This window comes from Olea europaea, chromosome 21, assembly GCF_002742605.1.
Source record: "Olea europaea var. sylvestris chromosome 21, O_europaea_v1, whole genome shotgun sequence".
NCBI classification, from domain to species: Eukaryota; Viridiplantae; Streptophyta; class Magnoliopsida; order Lamiales; family Oleaceae; genus Olea; species Olea europaea.
In genome coordinates this window covers 12484125-12501817 of record NC_036257.1, presented here as the reverse complement: position 1 = coordinate 12501817, position 17693 = coordinate 12484125, and the positions used below count along the sequence as shown (strand labels likewise).

General features: G+C 32.3%; 2 protein-coding genes and 1 long non-coding RNA gene across 4 annotated transcripts in view; 2 read left to right on the top strand and 1 right to left on the bottom strand.

The window, feature by feature from the left end:
- Positions 1–270: 270 nt before the first annotated feature.
- LOC111370135 (alkane hydroxylase MAH1-like) lies at positions 271–4088 on the top strand. The gene is made up of 2 exons (XM_022991833.1): positions 271–299; positions 3146–4088. The coding sequence occupies exons 1-2, from the start codon at positions 271–273 to the stop codon at positions 4086–4088; spliced, it is 972 nt and encodes a 323-aa protein (XP_022847601.1).
- Positions 4089–15716: 11628 nt separating this feature from the next.
- LOC111370707 (probable LRR receptor-like serine/threonine-protein kinase At1g56140) overlaps positions 15717–17693 on the top strand; it is a 32857-nt gene continuing 30880 nt past the window's right edge. For both annotated transcript variants that reach the window (XM_022992546.1, XM_022992545.1), the window contains exon 1: positions 15717–16396. Coding sequence is in view for 1 of the 2 variants with exons in the window: in XM_022992545.1 (XP_022848313.1) it covers positions 16219–16396 (178 nt within the window). In the remaining variant the exon portion in view is untranslated. The remainder of the gene's footprint in view (positions 16397–17693) is intronic.
- Positions 15992–17309, bottom strand: LOC111370712. Its single transcript, XR_002698482.1, has 2 exons — positions 17179–17309; positions 15992–16440 (listed from the first exon to the last, which is right to left on the bottom strand). It is a non-coding gene; the product is annotated as an uncharacterized LOC111370712 (long non-coding RNA).

Below are 17693 nucleotides of genomic sequence, written 5' to 3'. Positions count from 1 at the left end.
ATTGCAATCATACTCCCAATCTTTTTTAAAAAGTGCAGATGAGTTCACACAAATTATTAAAATGGTAATTAGCACAAAACGTCCATACCTTTCATCATTATTGAGCAAAACGTCCATACTTTTATTTTTTGACATTTTTATCCTTATTTTTATATTTAAAGACGAGGATATATTGGTTATTTTACAGCTTTTAATTGAGAAAATTGATGAAAATAGCGATTTTTGCAATGAAATATAAAAATAAGGATGAAAATGTCAAAAAATAAAGATATGGATGTTTTGCGCAATAATGATGAAAGGTATGGATGTTTTGTGCTAATTACCATTTTAATAATTTATGTGAACTCATTTGCACTTTTTAAAAAAATTTGGGAGTATGATTGCAATTTATTTTTTAACTTTTCTTTTCTTTTTTATCATTTTATTTAAATATGGGGTATATTGGTCATTTTACACGAGAAATTTTATGAAAATGATGATTTTCGCAATAAAATGTGAAGGCAAGGGTAAAAGTATCAAAAAATGAAAGGTATGGACGTTTTACATATTAACATTGAAAGGTAAAGACGCTTTGTGCTAATTACCCTACAAATTAATATGCATGCAAAAGTGAAGATCAAAGAGAGAAAATGATAATTAATCGGAGACATAATTTTATTAAACCTAAAAGAAAATGAAATTTCATGTCCCTTTCATAATGTAAAAGTTTAACCCCTACCGTAATGAAAATTAATTCATCAAAAGAGGTTACATCTAGCCCTTGTTTGGGCCCCATTTTTTCATCAGAATCCATTTTTAGCAGTGATTTGACACCATTTCAATTATATATTTTTCTATAAAAATAATATTACACGCAAATTCAAAACTATTGTTTATTTTTTAACCACATATTCTCCATCACAACAATATTTCAAAATGCAATTTTTTGAGAAAATTGGGCTCAAACAACGCCCTAATGTAATGATATTTTAATTTTATATTAAATCTGAAATTGAATATAAACCTGGAATTTTTTAATTTTTTTTTTATTAATTTTGAAATTTAAAACCTATTAATATATATGTTACAACAATATCTTGTCATACCACCCACAACTAATACATTTAAAAGATAAGTTACACTCATTAATTAAGATTTTCAACTTTCTACTAAAATTGAAAATCAAAAATCAAAACTGAAATTTTGAGAAGGTTTTAATTTTGAAAGACTTAAACTTCCTTTATATGTTACACATGGGACGTAAATAAAATCATGCAGATTAGTTATGAAATTACACTCTTTTAAAATATTAATTCAGCACATTTTTCACAAATTATAGATTTTCTTCCATCTAATGTTATTTATCATCCCTTACATCCAAACAAGGTTGAGAAAAAATTCCAATTTGTTTCACCATAAGTTTAAATTTCAGTCAATCACATATTATTTCACTAGATATCCAAAGGTCAAGAAAAAGACAGAAATAATGCCACAACTCTTTCTAGGACCAATCAAAAAATATTTCCAAAAATAGAAACCTGAGGCAAAAGCAAAAAAAGGCACCACACAGAGGAGAGAGCCAGGCGAAAATTCCCGTACCATCTCTCCTCGAAACCAAAATAAATATTTCATTAAGTTTTTGACTTGTCATGTGAGCGCACCCGTCATGGCAAATGTCGACGAGACAAACCTAACATCCATTCTTTTTCTTACATATCGTCTCCCTTTGCTTCATTTTTTCCACAATACTTCTATCTTGTTTTCCAAATGAGCATAAAACGAATCGTAAATATAGACCTATTTAACAATTTAGAACATTGTGTCCATGTAGACAAATAATTTTTATCCTTTTATGTGCATCATCAAACATCCTCATATCATTTCGGCCAGGAGCATCGACATGAATTGGTGCCCCTGTTTGTGGCTAGAAAGCAAAATAGATACCATAAAGAGAGCGTGCGCTGCAACGACTTGTCAGCAGAACACCATTTCTTAACCTTTACACCGTTGTTGAAGATAATGACCACAATATTGTAAGGATAGATATTACAATATAATACATGTATGCTACATCACATCTCATGTGTTTACAAAAAATAACAAGTATCCAAACATAGTAAACATTTTAAAGATTATGCATATCTCTCTAAACACATAATCACCAAAACGACTTTAGATTGTTGAAAAAATTGGGTGATTTGTGTTTAGATACTTACTAATTAATATAATCAATTTATATATCACAATAAAATAATTCAACAATTATATGAGTATATGAGAAGAAGAGTAATCACGTCGTAAATACTGTCCTAAAGTCGTGTTGTCTTCCTTTCGTGCGAATACTTTCGACACTACATGACGCCAAGATGAAACCTATGACTTACAAGCGCGTTCTCCTTCTATGGACACGATCATAGGGAGATAAACGAACGAACCATTTTCAAGTTGCCAAAACTATAGAAAATAATATATAAGAATAGAAAGTATTGTTATGAAATTATCTTTTCCATGTGATGTTTAACTACATGAAAATCACTCCCTTTTACAGGGAGAAATTCAATCCCCACATTCATGAAAATAAATCTTATTTAAATATAAGTTACAATCTAAATTATGAGTTTCACATTTGTACTAAAATTTAAATTGAAAACTTAAATTCAAATTACTTTTAATTTTGAAATTTAAAACTTATTAAAACTTAAAGTTACAACACTTTATATGGAAAGATGACGAATGCAAAGAGTGTTTGACTCGTGCAAGATGTATGTCTATGGTTTGAGATTACCAAAGTTCTCACAATTACTCATTTAATTCTTGCCAGAAAACATGACATTTGCAACCAAACCAAAGTTCTCACAGTTACTCATTTAATTCTTGCCAGAAAACATGACATTTGCAACCAATGAAGCAGGATGCTTGTCCATTACAATTACATCCAGCCAAATGGCAGAAATAACTATGATGTCCTCGAAAATGACTTGCTCATTTGAAGAAATGCCCATTATAAAAGACCCACAAGACACGCAGCATATCATTATCAGCCAAAATTTATGAGACCTCACCATTTAACCTTTGATTTTCAGAATACATGCACCAGATATGTAGGTCATCATAAACTTCGTCTTGCTATTGCTTGTAATTCTGTCTGCTTCTTTCTTTCCTACAGAAACTTCGATGGAAAAAGAAAGAAAAGATTACTGCATACAAACTTGCCACTTTTTGGTATGATGCCATTGCTAATTTTCAATATTCACAGAATTCACGACTGTATCACCGAGCTTCCTGAGAGCTCCACCACTGTTTGGTTTAAAGGCCCACGGTTTGGCAACATGGACATGTTGGTGACTTGTGATCCAGCTAATGTTCGTTACGTATTGAGCAAAAACTTTCAAAACTTCACAAAAGCTCCTGAATTTAAGAAGATATTCGACAATTTAGGTGATGGGATATTCAACGCCGAATCAGAATCGTGGGAAAACTATAGGAGAACCATTATGTCATTAATCAATCAACAGGGGTTCCAAAAGTTTGTCGCTACAACTAGCCGAAACAAGGTGGAAGAAGGGCTCGTCCCAATTCTGGAGAATGTGGCAAATGTGAGGAATGAAGTGGATATGCAAGAATTATTTCAACGTTTTACCTTTGATTGCACTTGCATCTTGATTTTAGGCCACGATCCGGCTTCACTGCACAACGATTTGCCACATTTGTCATATGAAAAAACCTTTGCTGATGCTGAGGAAGCAACATTGTATAGGCATATTCTCCCAAAAACTTACTGGAAGCTTCAAAAATGGCTCCAAATTGGCAAAGAGAAGAAGCTTAGTAAAGCGATGGACACCATCAATCAATTTTTGATGCATTGCATCTCTCTAAAGCGCTTGAAAATTAATTGTGCAGACCAAACCGCTCAACAAGAAAATGAGGATTTTGACTTGTTAACAAGTTTCATGAAAGCAGCTGGAGAAAAGAGTGATGCACCTGATAACATGTCTGAATATGTTGTAAATATTGGAGGGATGAAGAATAAACAAAAAGAACATTCACAAGAAGTAAAGCAACAATATGAACAAAACCAAAAATTTGTAACAACAAATGTGAAGGTTTGAACGCAGGATCACTGTCCTCAAACATTATTTGCCCTCTCTCCAGTGTTTATGATATGCTTAAGAGTATTCCAGCAAATGGTTTGAAGAATTGTAACAAACCTTGTAAGAAGCATAAAGTGAAATTCTTCCAAAACTTGAAGAACACGAAAATAGAATGAATGTGAATGTAAATGAGACTTGATTGTTTTTGGAACAAAGTGTGGATAGCAAGATGTTTTCAATGTTTGTAATGTATTTGTTTTGATAATTCATCACCTATTTATAGGCATCAATCAATACATCACGAAATTATGCCAAAACAAGATAAAAAGGGCAACTTTTAATCCAAAATGGCTCCCAAATTTCAAATTGAAAAACCAGCCAACGGTTATTTTTTAACACTATGCGTACGCATAGTAGAAGCAAATTAGATTCTGATTTTGCCAAAATGCATCTTGTGTACGCACAAATTTAAGCCTGTGCGTACGCATAGGCAAAAAATCAAATTTTGCATTTTTCAATTTCTTTTTATTCTACCAATTCCATAATTGAGCCTAACAATTAGACCATTATTATTCCATTGATTTTGAACAAATATTCAACAATCCCCCACTTGTTCAAAATCAATACGATCACATATTCAAAATAACGACACTTATGCATAAGGATTAGATATCTTTTGATTTGAATTTAACCATAGTGTAATTCAAACAAAGTAAAGTCGGAATTAGAGGTAGCATGGAAGTTTTGAACCAATTATTCCTTGTGATAATACCGGTAAGAACACACACATAAGTATCACGCATTCTCAAGTTCCTCAACTCGCTTAGCGCTTTTATGACCTTGTGTTCATCCTATTCAATGAACTTTTAAAAGTGAAACTCCAACTCTCTATTGAGGCGGCACCACCTTGAAATTCATTTAGGTGAATTTCTTCCAGTATCTTTGTTACTTTTAAAGATACTTATGCTTTAGCACTAAACTTCATTAAGAGTTTTAAGCTCAAACCTCACTTCAGTAACAACCACATTATTTAATTAGGATAGGATCATTGCGGATTTAAATAATGCTACAACTATCTACATATCGAATGATTTGTTGTTACTGATTACACTCAAAGATTAACGCGATGATTGTAGTACAGGTTTGGGGTGTCGTATCCATAGGGAGATGAAAAATTATTTAAAGGATCAAAAGCTTAGGGTTTTTATCGTGATTTGTGTGAAAATAATTTGTCGATTGGAATGAATTGAAATAAAATTTTAATATCAATATATGAAATAGTGAAGCGCCGGAATTCCCTCGATTAGATTGGTTCAATCAATGTCAATTTTTGCATGAAAATACTCAATTAAAGGTTTTCATCCCAACACTTTAATTGGAAAATTCAACCTTCAAAAAAATCAATTCCACAATAATTCCCCAAACCTAGATTCTTTCATAATATAATTTCACAATAATTCATTGAAATTAGATCCAAAAGCGATTATATACATCAAGCATATAATGGTAAAAAATCACACCAATAAAATATTTAAGATTGAAATTCAATAAGTACTTCAATTATTCAATGGAAAAAATGTGATTGAATCCATGAAAATTTAATACAAATTAAACCAACCTCAAAACATGTTCATAAGAATAAGAAATCTAAATCTAGAATTGTTTAACAATGAAAGAACACATTTAAGCAAGAAAAGACATGAAAATTCTCAAATCTAACCAAGTTCCTTCGTGGCTTCACCAATAAGTTTAGTTCTCCATGGATTTCTTGAGCCAAAAACCAAAGAAAAGTGATAGATAATGAACGATAGGCATTCTGGTTGAGATTAGGGTTTAAAAACGTGTGAAAACCGTGTTTCCATAAGTGGTTGAGTCAATTAAGGAAACAGAAATTTCGGCTTTGAGGAATAACCATGCGACCACATGGTTATAAGTGTTGCGGTCGCATGGTAGAAACATTTTGGCCTCTGGAATCCTCTGGAGGTGCTTGTGCGACCGCATGGCTTTATAACCATGCGGCCGCATGGTTATTGTCATTTTCTCCGCCAGACAATTTTTAGTTTTTTAGTCATAACTTTCTCTCCTAATTTCCAATTGAGAAGATTCAAGTTGCGTTGGAAAGATAACACAAAGGGATACAACTTTGATTTAGAACCATCTTCTAGATTGATCGTTTTCCATGTAAAAAATAGGTCCCAATATAAGGCTGAAAATCGATGCATAACTTTTTCAATTGGAATTGATTTGTGAAAATGTTTTGGTCATATTTCACTTCTTTTGACTTCAAATTACACCCAATTGAATCTTAGATTTCTTGAATCATCATTTCATTACCCGTCTCATTATGTATTATTTGCAACTTGGTCCTTGAACTTTCAATTTCTTCCATTTTGGTCCATTTTGCTCTTTTCTTCTAAATTTCAACTTTTCTACCAAGATACTACCTGAATCAAAGCATAAGTACAATGAGTTTATTTTGGTATCAAATAGTAACACGAATTCAATAATTAGAAGGGGAAAATTATGATATTTTGTACTCTTATCGGTTACCATTTGAACCATTGAATTACCTTTTGAGTAATGATGGGTAGAGTTACCGTCATTGGTGGACCGTTTTAATTAAGGGGTTTCAAACCCATCCTACTAGAAGTAGACGCTACAAAATCTCTATTTAGAGGATTAGTCAAAGGATTCGTTAAATTCTCAATTGAACTTACATTTAGGGAAATTATTCCATTTTTGATTAATTTTCTTATGTAGTCATATCTTAAACTCATATGTCTAGACTTTCTATTGTATATTTCATTGTATGCTTTTGCTAATGTGAGCTGACTATCACATGATAGGTATTGAAAAAATATTCTTTGACCTCGAAAGTATTTCATAAAAAAGATCCTTAAGCCACTCAGCCTCTTTCCTAGCATCCGATAGTGCTACAAATTCAGATTTCATGGTTGAGTGTGTTATGCATATTTGTTTCTTTGATTTCCAAGAAACAACACCTCCTTCTAGAGTGAACATCCAACCTGATGTGGATTTATTTTCACCCGTGCTAGATATCCAACTAGTATCGGTAGATCCTTCTAATATCGTAAAAAATTATCATATTGTAGACCTAAGTTCTTGATTTTCTTTAAGTATCCAAGAACTCTCTTAATGGCTCTCCAATGATCATTGCTTGGATTGCTAGAAAATCTACTAAGTTTACTAATTTCATATGCTACATCCCGGTTGATAAATGTGTTTTTGCACACTTATTTATATCACAAACATCCCTGAATAACGAACAAAATGATTGAATTGTAACTTAATCTCATTACATTTGTGAGTTGTAGGAAACAACAATGAATATGGTGAAATTCAGGAGAAAAGACGCGAAAAAGGATTAAAATGACGCAAAGTGAAAGTTCAGGGACCAAAGTGCAATTATTCAAAAGTTGACCCGATGAACAAATCGAGAAATTGATTAAGCCAATTACCAATTGATGATATCTCGGGATGATGGAATGGAAAGAATGAAGAAAAAATACCAAGAAGTGAAAGATTCAAGTAGAAGGACCAAAATGAATGTATTTCATAGTTGGTAGCACTATGCGACCCCTCTATGCGGTCGCATAGAGGCATACCTCAAATAAAAGGCTACAAAAAATTTACTCTATGTGGTCGCATAGAGTATTTCTAGGGCGAAACTGCTGTTTCCTTTTTCCGCCGAATCTCTTATGGAAACAATATTTTTTTGGTCCTATAAAAACAAAAACTCGACCAGAATGCAAGGGACGTCGTTTTTACAAGTTTTTGAGAGATTTTGAAAGAGAAATGAGGAGAGAACAAGAGGACAACATCGTACCAAGTGAAGATTCAATTGAAGATTGATTCGGGTGATAATGTTTCTTCAAATACTTTTATGTTTTATTCTTTTTAGCGTGTTAGGCTAGATTTATCACTGCTACGAGATCGATGAACCTTGTAATACTACGTTTGATTGTTGATTTGGATTTTTGACGTATTTAAACGCAAGTTCCGGATTTGATTGATTTATTACGTTTTTATCTTCATATGATTATTGCGCACGTAATTATATGATTGTGGTGGCCTATTTTATGCATTCGAAAGAAGGAAAATAGGTTCGACATAGTATAAATCAGCATAGGGTCCGATAGGGGATAGAAATATATCTCTATGCCTTGTGTGAATCATTGGATATTCATGAATTTAAATGCATTTCGGTATGTTAGTATTCGTCATAGAAATATAGTCGAATCATATATTGGGATAGGTTTGGCATTGCTCGAGAGAGATTGCTAAATTAAAATAGGAATATTGATTCATCTTTTGTGGAATTACATGTCAAATTTGCTTGATTGAAAATTGAACGGGTATTGCTTGGAGATTCGTGATCCTAGTGCGTTAGTATATTTATTAATTCCATAAACTCGAGTTAAATTGTATCCAGGTTATTTTACATTTAGTATAACTTTTCATTCATACTTGCATCAAAGTTTATATCTTTCTAGTTAAAGTACAAAACATCAATTTGATTTTCGTGTTTCGGTTAAGTTCATAATATGTTAATTTGAACTAATTCAATCCTTGTGGGATCGATACTTGGACTTATAGTCCATTTTACTACTTGTTAACGAACCGTACACTTGCGGTGGATTTTAATTCGGAGCAAATAATTTCGTGAACACCGGTCTTGTGCATTGAATTGCATACATAAGACTACCAATAGCACTAGCATGTTCCAATTGAACAATTTTCCTTCCATCATTCTTTAATAGTTTTGAACTTGGATCAATTGTGAATTATATTCTTTTATGTTCAAGTGTTTGAATTTGTTTATCACATTCTTGATATAATGTGATTGACTTAGGTGATAACTTCTACTAGTCTTTGTAATTTTGATACCCAAAATGGTATCACATGTCCAAGATCCTTCGTCTTGAATGTGAAAGATAAAAACCTCTTTGTTTCTTTTATACCATCCATGTGATTACTTATAATCAACATATTGTCAATAGCATATAAATGTCACGTAATCATCACATATTTTAAAATATAAACATCTATCTACGCTATAATATTTAAATCTGAATGATATTATTGTTAAGTCAAACTTCTTATGCCATTTTTTAGGTGCTTGCTTCAAACCATACAATGATTTTACTAACTTGCATGCCTTATGTTCATTTCCAGTTAGAACGAACCCTTCCAGTTGCTCCATATAAACCTCTTCATTAAGATCCCAATTTAAGAATGACGTCTTGGCATCCATTTGATGAACATGCAAGTCATATATTGAAGCCAAAGCGAATAATATCCTAATTGATGTTATTCTAGCTACTGGTGTATAAGTGTCAAAATAGTTGATTCCTTCCTTTTGTCGATATCCTTTGACTACTAATCTAATTTTGAAGGTATTTAGAGAACCATCAACATTATATTTCCTCCTAAATACCCATCTACATCCAATAGGTTTGGATCCTGGTAGTAAATCGACAAGTTTCCCAGTTTTATTAGACATTATCGAATCCATTTCATTTTTGATTGTATCTTTCCAGAAAATGCTATCACGAGAAGCCATAATTTCTTTATATGTTTTAGGGTTGATTTTCACTTGTAGAATAAAAGAATTGTTCTTACAACATTCAACTCATTTGCTTCTACTAAGTAAAGTGATATAAGTTGAGAATCAATTTCATCCGGTCCCAAAGATTTCTCAACTCAAGTTCTCTTGCTTTTTCGTGGTTCACTAGACTCATCAATATTTTTAGAAGACATTTCATCACGTGTTCCATTTGAGTTAGGGATATTTTCAATATTTTCCCACAATTCATTATCCGATAATAAAAAATTTTCAAAAAACTCTACATCACTTGATTCGATAATCACACTGATCTCCAAGTTTAGGAATCTATAAGATTTGCTATTATTAGCATATCCAACAAAAGCGCATTTAATGCCTTTTGGACCCAATTTGGTCATATTAGGATTTATGTTCTTGCAATAAGCAAGACATCCCCACACATCGAAGTATCCAATGTTCAGTTTTCTTCCTTTTCATAATTCATAAGGAGAAACCTTTGTATGTTTAGAAGAAATTCTATTAAGTATCTTACATACACTTAATAGAGCTTTACCCCATAAATTAAACGGTAACTTAGCATATATAAGCATGACATTAATCATTTGTACTAAGGTTCTATTCTTTCTTCCAGCCAAATCGTTTTGTTTGAGTGTCCTAGGTGCAGAACATTGGTGAATTATGCCATGTTGTTCACAATATAAATTAAATTCACTAGAAAACTATTCACCACCACTATCACTTCTTAGTGTCTTTATTTTTTTTTATTTAAGTGATTTTCAACTTCATTCTTATAAGTCTTAAACAAATCAAAGGCCTCATGTTTATGTTTCATTAAGTAAACTTAGGTATATCTTGAGCAATTATCAATAAATGTTATGAAATATCTATTTCCACCTCTTCTTAGTATGTCATTCAATTCACATATATCGAAATGAATTAATTCTAATATGCTAGAAGTTCTCTTAACACTTTGATAAGACTTTTTAACGATTTTTGCTTCTATATATGTTTTGCATTTAATGGCATCATTTCTATCATATGAAATTTAGTTACAATTTCTCATGCGTTTCATGGCACTTTTACCTATGTGACCTAATCTAACATGTCATAAAGAAAATAAATCAATCATGTAAGCAAAATCAACTTATTGATTTCATTGTCAATGGTACAAAGTTCGACAATTCCTTCACATAAATAGCCATTTCCAACAAATTTCCCGTTAAGTGATAATACAAGTTTACTGGACTCAAATACACTTTTAATGTCCGATTTTCCCAAAAGATTTCCATTCATTAAGTTCCTATTTATATCCGGAACATGTAGTACATTTGTGAGAGCAAGTTTTTCCCAGAGGTGAAGATAATTTCTACACTTTCTTTTCCAATTACTTTGGATCGCACCTTGTTACCCATTTGGATCTCTTGGTCTCCATCTACTTTATTGTATGTTTTGAACAAAAATTTGTCATATGATACATGCATCTTAACACAAATATCATATCACCAGCCGGGAACATTTCCCTTAATTGCATTTATTTCGCTCATGGTGGCTACAATCTTGTCTTCTTGGATGGAATTCACTTTACCCTTGGAGTTGTTGTGTTTTCGGTGTCTACAATCTTTTGCGTAGTGTCCAAATTTCCCACAAACAAATCATCCTCCTTTGGTCTTCTTGAACTTATTAAGGTTCCTCGAAAACTTCCTTTTGTTAGATTTTATTGACGATTCAGATTTTTCTACAGCATTTGTTTTGGAAGTGCCCTCATGAGAGTCACTTTTATCACTCATTCTCGACTCTTCCTCAATCCGAAAATATTTTTACAATTATTTCAAAAAATAATTTTCAGAACTATACATTGTCTTCTTTCGGTATCCTTTCTAAGTTTCGGGAAGTTTGGCAATTATATCCCCCACTTGAAAGGTCTCCGGTATTTCAATTTTCATCGCCTTCAACTTATTGACAATTACTTGCATTTCATGTATTTGGGGAAGAAGGGGAATATTCTCTAAAAATTTAAAATCGAAGTACTTAGAAATTAAAAATTTCTTTGAATCTTTTTCTTTCGCTTTGTACTTACTTTCGAGTGCATCCTAAATTTCCTTTATCGAAGTTGTATTTGTATATAAGTCATACAAGCGATCCGATAATGCATTGAGAATATGACCAAGGTATATTAACTCATCTTCTTAGTGCTTTTGTCTTTTATTTCTCACCGCTTCGGTTTCTCCATTCATTGGTTCCGGTAGTGGTGTAAGATTCGGATCTAAGATGTAGAAGATCTTCAATGCAGTGAGAAGACACTTCAATTTGTCTTTCCAACGAATGTAGTTTGTTCCATCGAACCGATCCAATCGCACTAAATCTTGGTTCATGAGTTTTATGGTTGCCATTGTAGTCTCGCTCTCCATCACAGCAAATAACGTTTGAGATTGTTGTAAATATTGGAGGGATGAAGAAGAAACAAAAAGAAAATTCACAAGAAATATGGCAACAATAGGAACAAAACCAGAAAATTGTAATAACAAATGTGAAGGCTTGAACGCAGGATCGCTGTCCTCAAACGTTAATTGCCCCCTCTCCGGTGTTTATGATATGTTTAAGGGTATTTCGAAAAATGGTTTGAATGATTGTAACAAGCCTTGTAAAGAATTTCACCAAAGCACAAAGTGAAATTCTTTCAAAACTTAAAGAACGCAAAGATAGAATGAATATGAATGTAAATCGGGACTTGATTGTTTTTGGACCAAAGTATGAATTGTAAGATGTTTTCAATGTTTGTAATGTATTTATTTTGATAATTCATCACATATTTATAGGCTTCAATCAATACATCACGAAATGATGTTTTTTAACACTATGCGTACGCATAGTATAAACCTTGCGTATGCATAGTAGAAGCAAATTTGATTCTGATTTTGCCAAAACACATCTAATGTACGCACAAAATTAAGCCTGTGTATACGCATTGGCAAAAAATCAAATTTTGCATTTTTCAATTTCTTTTGATTCTACCAATTCCATAATTGAGCACAACAATTAGTCCATTATTATTCCATTGATTTTAAAAAAATATTCAATAGAATATGTATGGAAAGACAACGTGCTGAATTTAATCTTTGCTGGTAAAGACACCGTAAGTGCAGCTCTTACATGGTTTTTTTGGCTTCTAGCAACAAATCCGATCGAAGAAAACAAGATTTGAGAAGAAATCATGACAAATTTACAAGTTGATGAAACAGGAAAATGGAAATTTTCCAACAGAGACGAGCTAAAGAAACTTGTTTATCTACATGGTGGACTATATGAAGCATTACGCCTATTTCCACCAGTGGCTTTACAGCACAAAGCTCCAATAAAGCCAGATATTCTTCCCAGTGGACACAAGATCAAGCCGAATACAAAAATTGTTTTATCCTTCTATTCAATGGGAAGAACGAAATCCATATGGGGCGAAGATTGTCTAGAGTTTAAGCCAGAAAGGTGGATTTCCGAACAAGGACAAATAAAACACGAACCCTCTTTCAAATTTACAGCATTTAATGCAGGGCCAAGGAGCTGTTTGGGGAAGGAGATGTCTTTCGTTCAAATAAAAACAGTTGTAGCCTCCATTATAAGCAGTTTTCGTATTCAAGGTGTAAAAAGCCATGCTATAGCTCCATGTAACTCCGTTGTGCTTCATATGAAACACAGTTTGAAGGTTACTATTTCAAGGAATATTTGATCAATCCTATAAATTGACAAGAGATCAAGCTGAGGATTGGGAATAAAATGTGGTTTCTGTCTGTAATTTGCTTATTGTATCTGAGATGTTTGTAATAATGTATTAATATGCTTGGTTAAATGAACGATGATAAAGTTATAAATTTGATAATTCAAAATTAAGGGGGATGCCCTCAATTGAAATTGCAATGGATTTTAAAAGTCATTCTAAATTTAGGTATCTTCAATTGAGATTTTATTGAATTTTAATTAAATCCATTAAAATTTAGGTGTCCCCAATTAAAATTTTAATTAAATCCTTTAAAATTTAGGTATCCTCAATAATTAGTGGATTTATAAAGATTTCATTAATAGAAGGATTTTAAAAGATTTGGATGGATTTCAAACTTAAAAATACATATAAGTAAATCTTTTGAAATTTCACTATATTTGATGAGATTCTTATGAAATTTGTAAGAATCTATTTAAATTCATCAAATTCATTAGAATTTATAATTATTTAAAATTCATTAAAATTTTAGTTGAGAACACTCCTGTAATTTTATCTTTATTTTTACATTTTCTCACTTGATTCATCAATCACATTTCATAAAATTAATATTTTCCCACTGATTAAATTTCCAATAAGATAAAGGAATATTGCAAGATCAGTCTTGAATGTATGGCTCTTGACGCAACTTGGTCATCGACTTATTTTTGGACATTATGATCCTCAAAGAAAAGGAAAACAAAAACTTCATATCATCCATGAGTAATGGACATAATGATGCTACGAAATTAAGAAGACAATGAATGATATTACCAAAAAAATAAACATATACATTTATTTTAAATAGCATACACCCTTTTTACACCAATGATCCAAATAAACTTTTACTAATGTCGTGGGCTTTAAGATGCTACTTTCTATGATTTTTACGAGTCAAGTCAAAGTTGAATAAGAAAAAGAAACAAAAAACTCGTTGAGCCTAAGGCTAGGGCCCGGCAAAGATGGATCCAGGATTAGATTCCAAGATCGGGGTACTATACCAGAAAAAAAATTAAAATAAAAAATTGGGTTTTTACCAAAAAAAATAAAAAATACCTTAAAAAAATGTTATTGGGCCTGAGTGGGGAGACTACATCCCAGCCCAGCCCTCCAAATCCGTCTCTAGGGCTCGGGATGGCTCAGGCTTTGACATGGGCATGCATGCAAGGGCGGACCTGGGGGTTTCTATAGGATCAATTGACCCTCCAGTTTCTGCCTTTTTTTTGCTGGTTTTTTTATTTTTTTATTATTTTAGAGTGTCAAATTTTAAAACTTACACTATAAATATATTATGCAACTGACAGCTTTAAACTCAACTTTGTGCATTTGTCTCTCTCTTCCAATCCGTCGAATACGGACTGGTATTACCATTTACAGTTTACCCACTATTTGGAAGTTTGATTATGACCCTTCTAACCGAAAGGGTCTGGGTCAGCACCTACGTGCATGCCTCATTTTAGACCAACCAAAAATTATTCGTACTTGATTGAAAAAATCCACTCACACTTTCAGTTTTGATGAAGAAAACTAGGACACGTGTGAGATTCATTTGGATCTAGGCATGGGAAGCTCAAATAAAGGAGAAAATGGAAATTTGGAGAGGGGGGAATTGATTTGTTGTCGATGGTTAGTATATGGTTCATAATTTTATATATTTTTCTTCTCAAGAAAATCTTCACGAGAAATCTTTGATTTTTATCAAAGTTTTGATTGTTTCCTTGTTGAAATTTCCACCTTACTCGTTTTCTTTGTAGTTGGAGGACTTTTGGTGATGAAAATAATCCCCCTTTAACCTCTTCTTTTTTCAAGCATCGTTAGTGGTCGAGTAACTTGTCTTGATTATAAATAGCATAATACAAGTGGATTTTTTAAAATGGTTGGTCATACCTCTAACTTTGAATAATAAAATTCCATATTGACACTTGCATTAAAATTTTAACGATCAAGATTTTTCCATCTGTTGAACATGCATGTTCAGCGGCCGTTTGAGCTCCATTCTAGCTCATTAAAATGAGTTCTCAACAGTACATTGATTGTTAAAAAATTACAAAGTACACAGTGTGTTGTCAGGTCGCAAATTCTTGTAGAAAGCCTAAAAATTCAAAATGTCAAAAATATTCTCATTTTTAAAACCAATTTCCAAAATTAACCCTCATATTCCTTCACTTTTAATAAATTTCCCACCATATTATCTGAGGGGTAAACTGGTAATGTTTATTCTTGCTTGTGCAAATTTCCCCAAAAGTCAAACATGGATTTGTTGAACTCATAATTTCCAACAACTCTATCCTGGTGGTCCCCACTGATGCAATGAATGAGAATGGCCAAAAATGGAGTCAAACGGCGGCTCAATTCACGCGATAATATTTGAATAATTTGTTTGGTCAATAATAATTGAGTAAATTAATATGCTGTCTTCTTTCAAAATGGAGAATTGCTTTTCCTGTCAAATCACCGGGCCCACTTGATCATTCAATGCAAAGTATTATGTGTATTTGTCCATTTTGCCCTCACATGCCTCCCATTTTTGCAATGTGCTACTCAATTGAAGGGCAAAAATGAGAAAAAGCCCCTAAGATGTGTACGTGAAAAGTCTGAGAAGAGCCGGCACTTTAAATTTTTCAAATGGTTAAAGACAAGGCATCGGTCCCAGAAATTGATTTTTATCTGCTTTAAAGCGGGACCAAACGTGTTAATTGCAGTTGACGAAAAGTAAACAATTAGCTGTCAACCAAGAAAAAATGAGAAATATGGCCAAAGAATAGACGTTCACTTCTTGATATATAAGTACAGAATTTACCTCTGAAATTCGCATGCTGCTGGTCCATATTTGCAACAACTTACCGACAGAGATGAAACTCGCGAAGGTGGCGCCAAGGCGGCAACTAGATTTGCTGCTAGGCTTATGCTTTTTTTTGACCATATCTCTGGTAGAGATGCCTCGGGCTCAAGCTCAAACCCGAAGAAATGCCACCACTGATCCTTCTGAAGGTACGTTCATGCACCCCTCTGCTCTCTTCCCACCAGTGCGCCACCTACAATTTAAGTTACTATGTTGAAGGAAGTAAACTATAAACATCTTCATAACTAAAGACTTAATTTAAATTTAAGTTATTTTTAAGATTTAGGATAACATGTTTGTTGAATCCTTTATTTGTAAGTTCAGTTTATTTATTAATTCAAGATAGACGAAGCTTAAATTTTTATAAGAAAAATTATAAGTGGTAGATTTTTTGGAATTTTGGATAATAATTTTGTGGTAAATTAAGAATCATGTTAAATATTTAGATAAAAAGTATGTTTGATTAGTTTAAAATTATTTCGTTTTGTCAATCATGAGGTTAAATGCATTATTGACCATTATATTTTACACAATGTTTCCCATTTGATCACTGAACAATAAAACATATTGATTAGCCACTGAGTTTACCAACCTGTTCTATTATCCCTTTCTCCAGGGGCGGAGTCAGGATTTTAATTTAGTGCGGACAAAATTTTTTTGACGCCAAACGTCTAGGTTTTGGTCATGGATTTAATGATTATAAAAAAAAAAAAATTTCTATTGGGAGTGGGAGCAATTCTATAAGAAAAGGCAAAGCAAAGTAATTCACAGGACAATTCCATTCACATAGGCCATAGCAATACCAATATTATAAGCAATTCACAGGGCAACAAGCCAAAACATTCATCGATTCACATATTCACAGTCTCATTCACAAGGCAATATATACTACTTCAAAATTTCAGTGACAGAGAGTAAGCAAGCAACTCACAGTGTAAAGGCAGTGGCAAACTGCAATGCCGCTTCCAGTTCGAGCAATTGAAGAGTTGCTAATTGCCTATGTCCATATGTTAAATAAAAAAAAAAAAAAAAAACCCCAAAAACAAAAAAAAAAAAAAAACATAAAAAAAAAAAAAAAATTTAAAAAAAAAAAAAAAAAAAAAAAAAAGTCATTGACTTGCCTAGAGTCTTATCATATATTATTTTGTTAAATTTAGATTCAAAATTCAACCATTGTCATAATGGTTAAACTTCCAATCATCCAAATTAGAAGTTATAGCTTCAAATCATTTCCTTAGGGAATTAATTTTGGTAAATATTGTAGAAATAAAAATTTTGCACAATGAAATGGACAGGAAGGAATCAAACCCAAGACTTGTAATATAAAAATGCAATTTCTAACCAACTAAGTAGAAGAGGAGTTTGAAAATAAAATTAACTACAAGTTATATAACCTAAAATTTTTATCTATTATCAACAAAAAAAAAAAAAAAAAAACTCCGGCAA

Bases quoted from the DNA above. Each gene is read 5' to 3' on its own strand.
- LOC111370135 (XM_022991833.1), top strand. From the start codon at position 271: ATGGATGTTTTGCGCAATAATGATGAAAG. The intron at 300-3,145 runs GTATGGATGTTT...TCTTTCCTACAG, and splicing joins TTGCGCAATAATGATGAAAG to AAACTTCGATGGAAAAAGAA.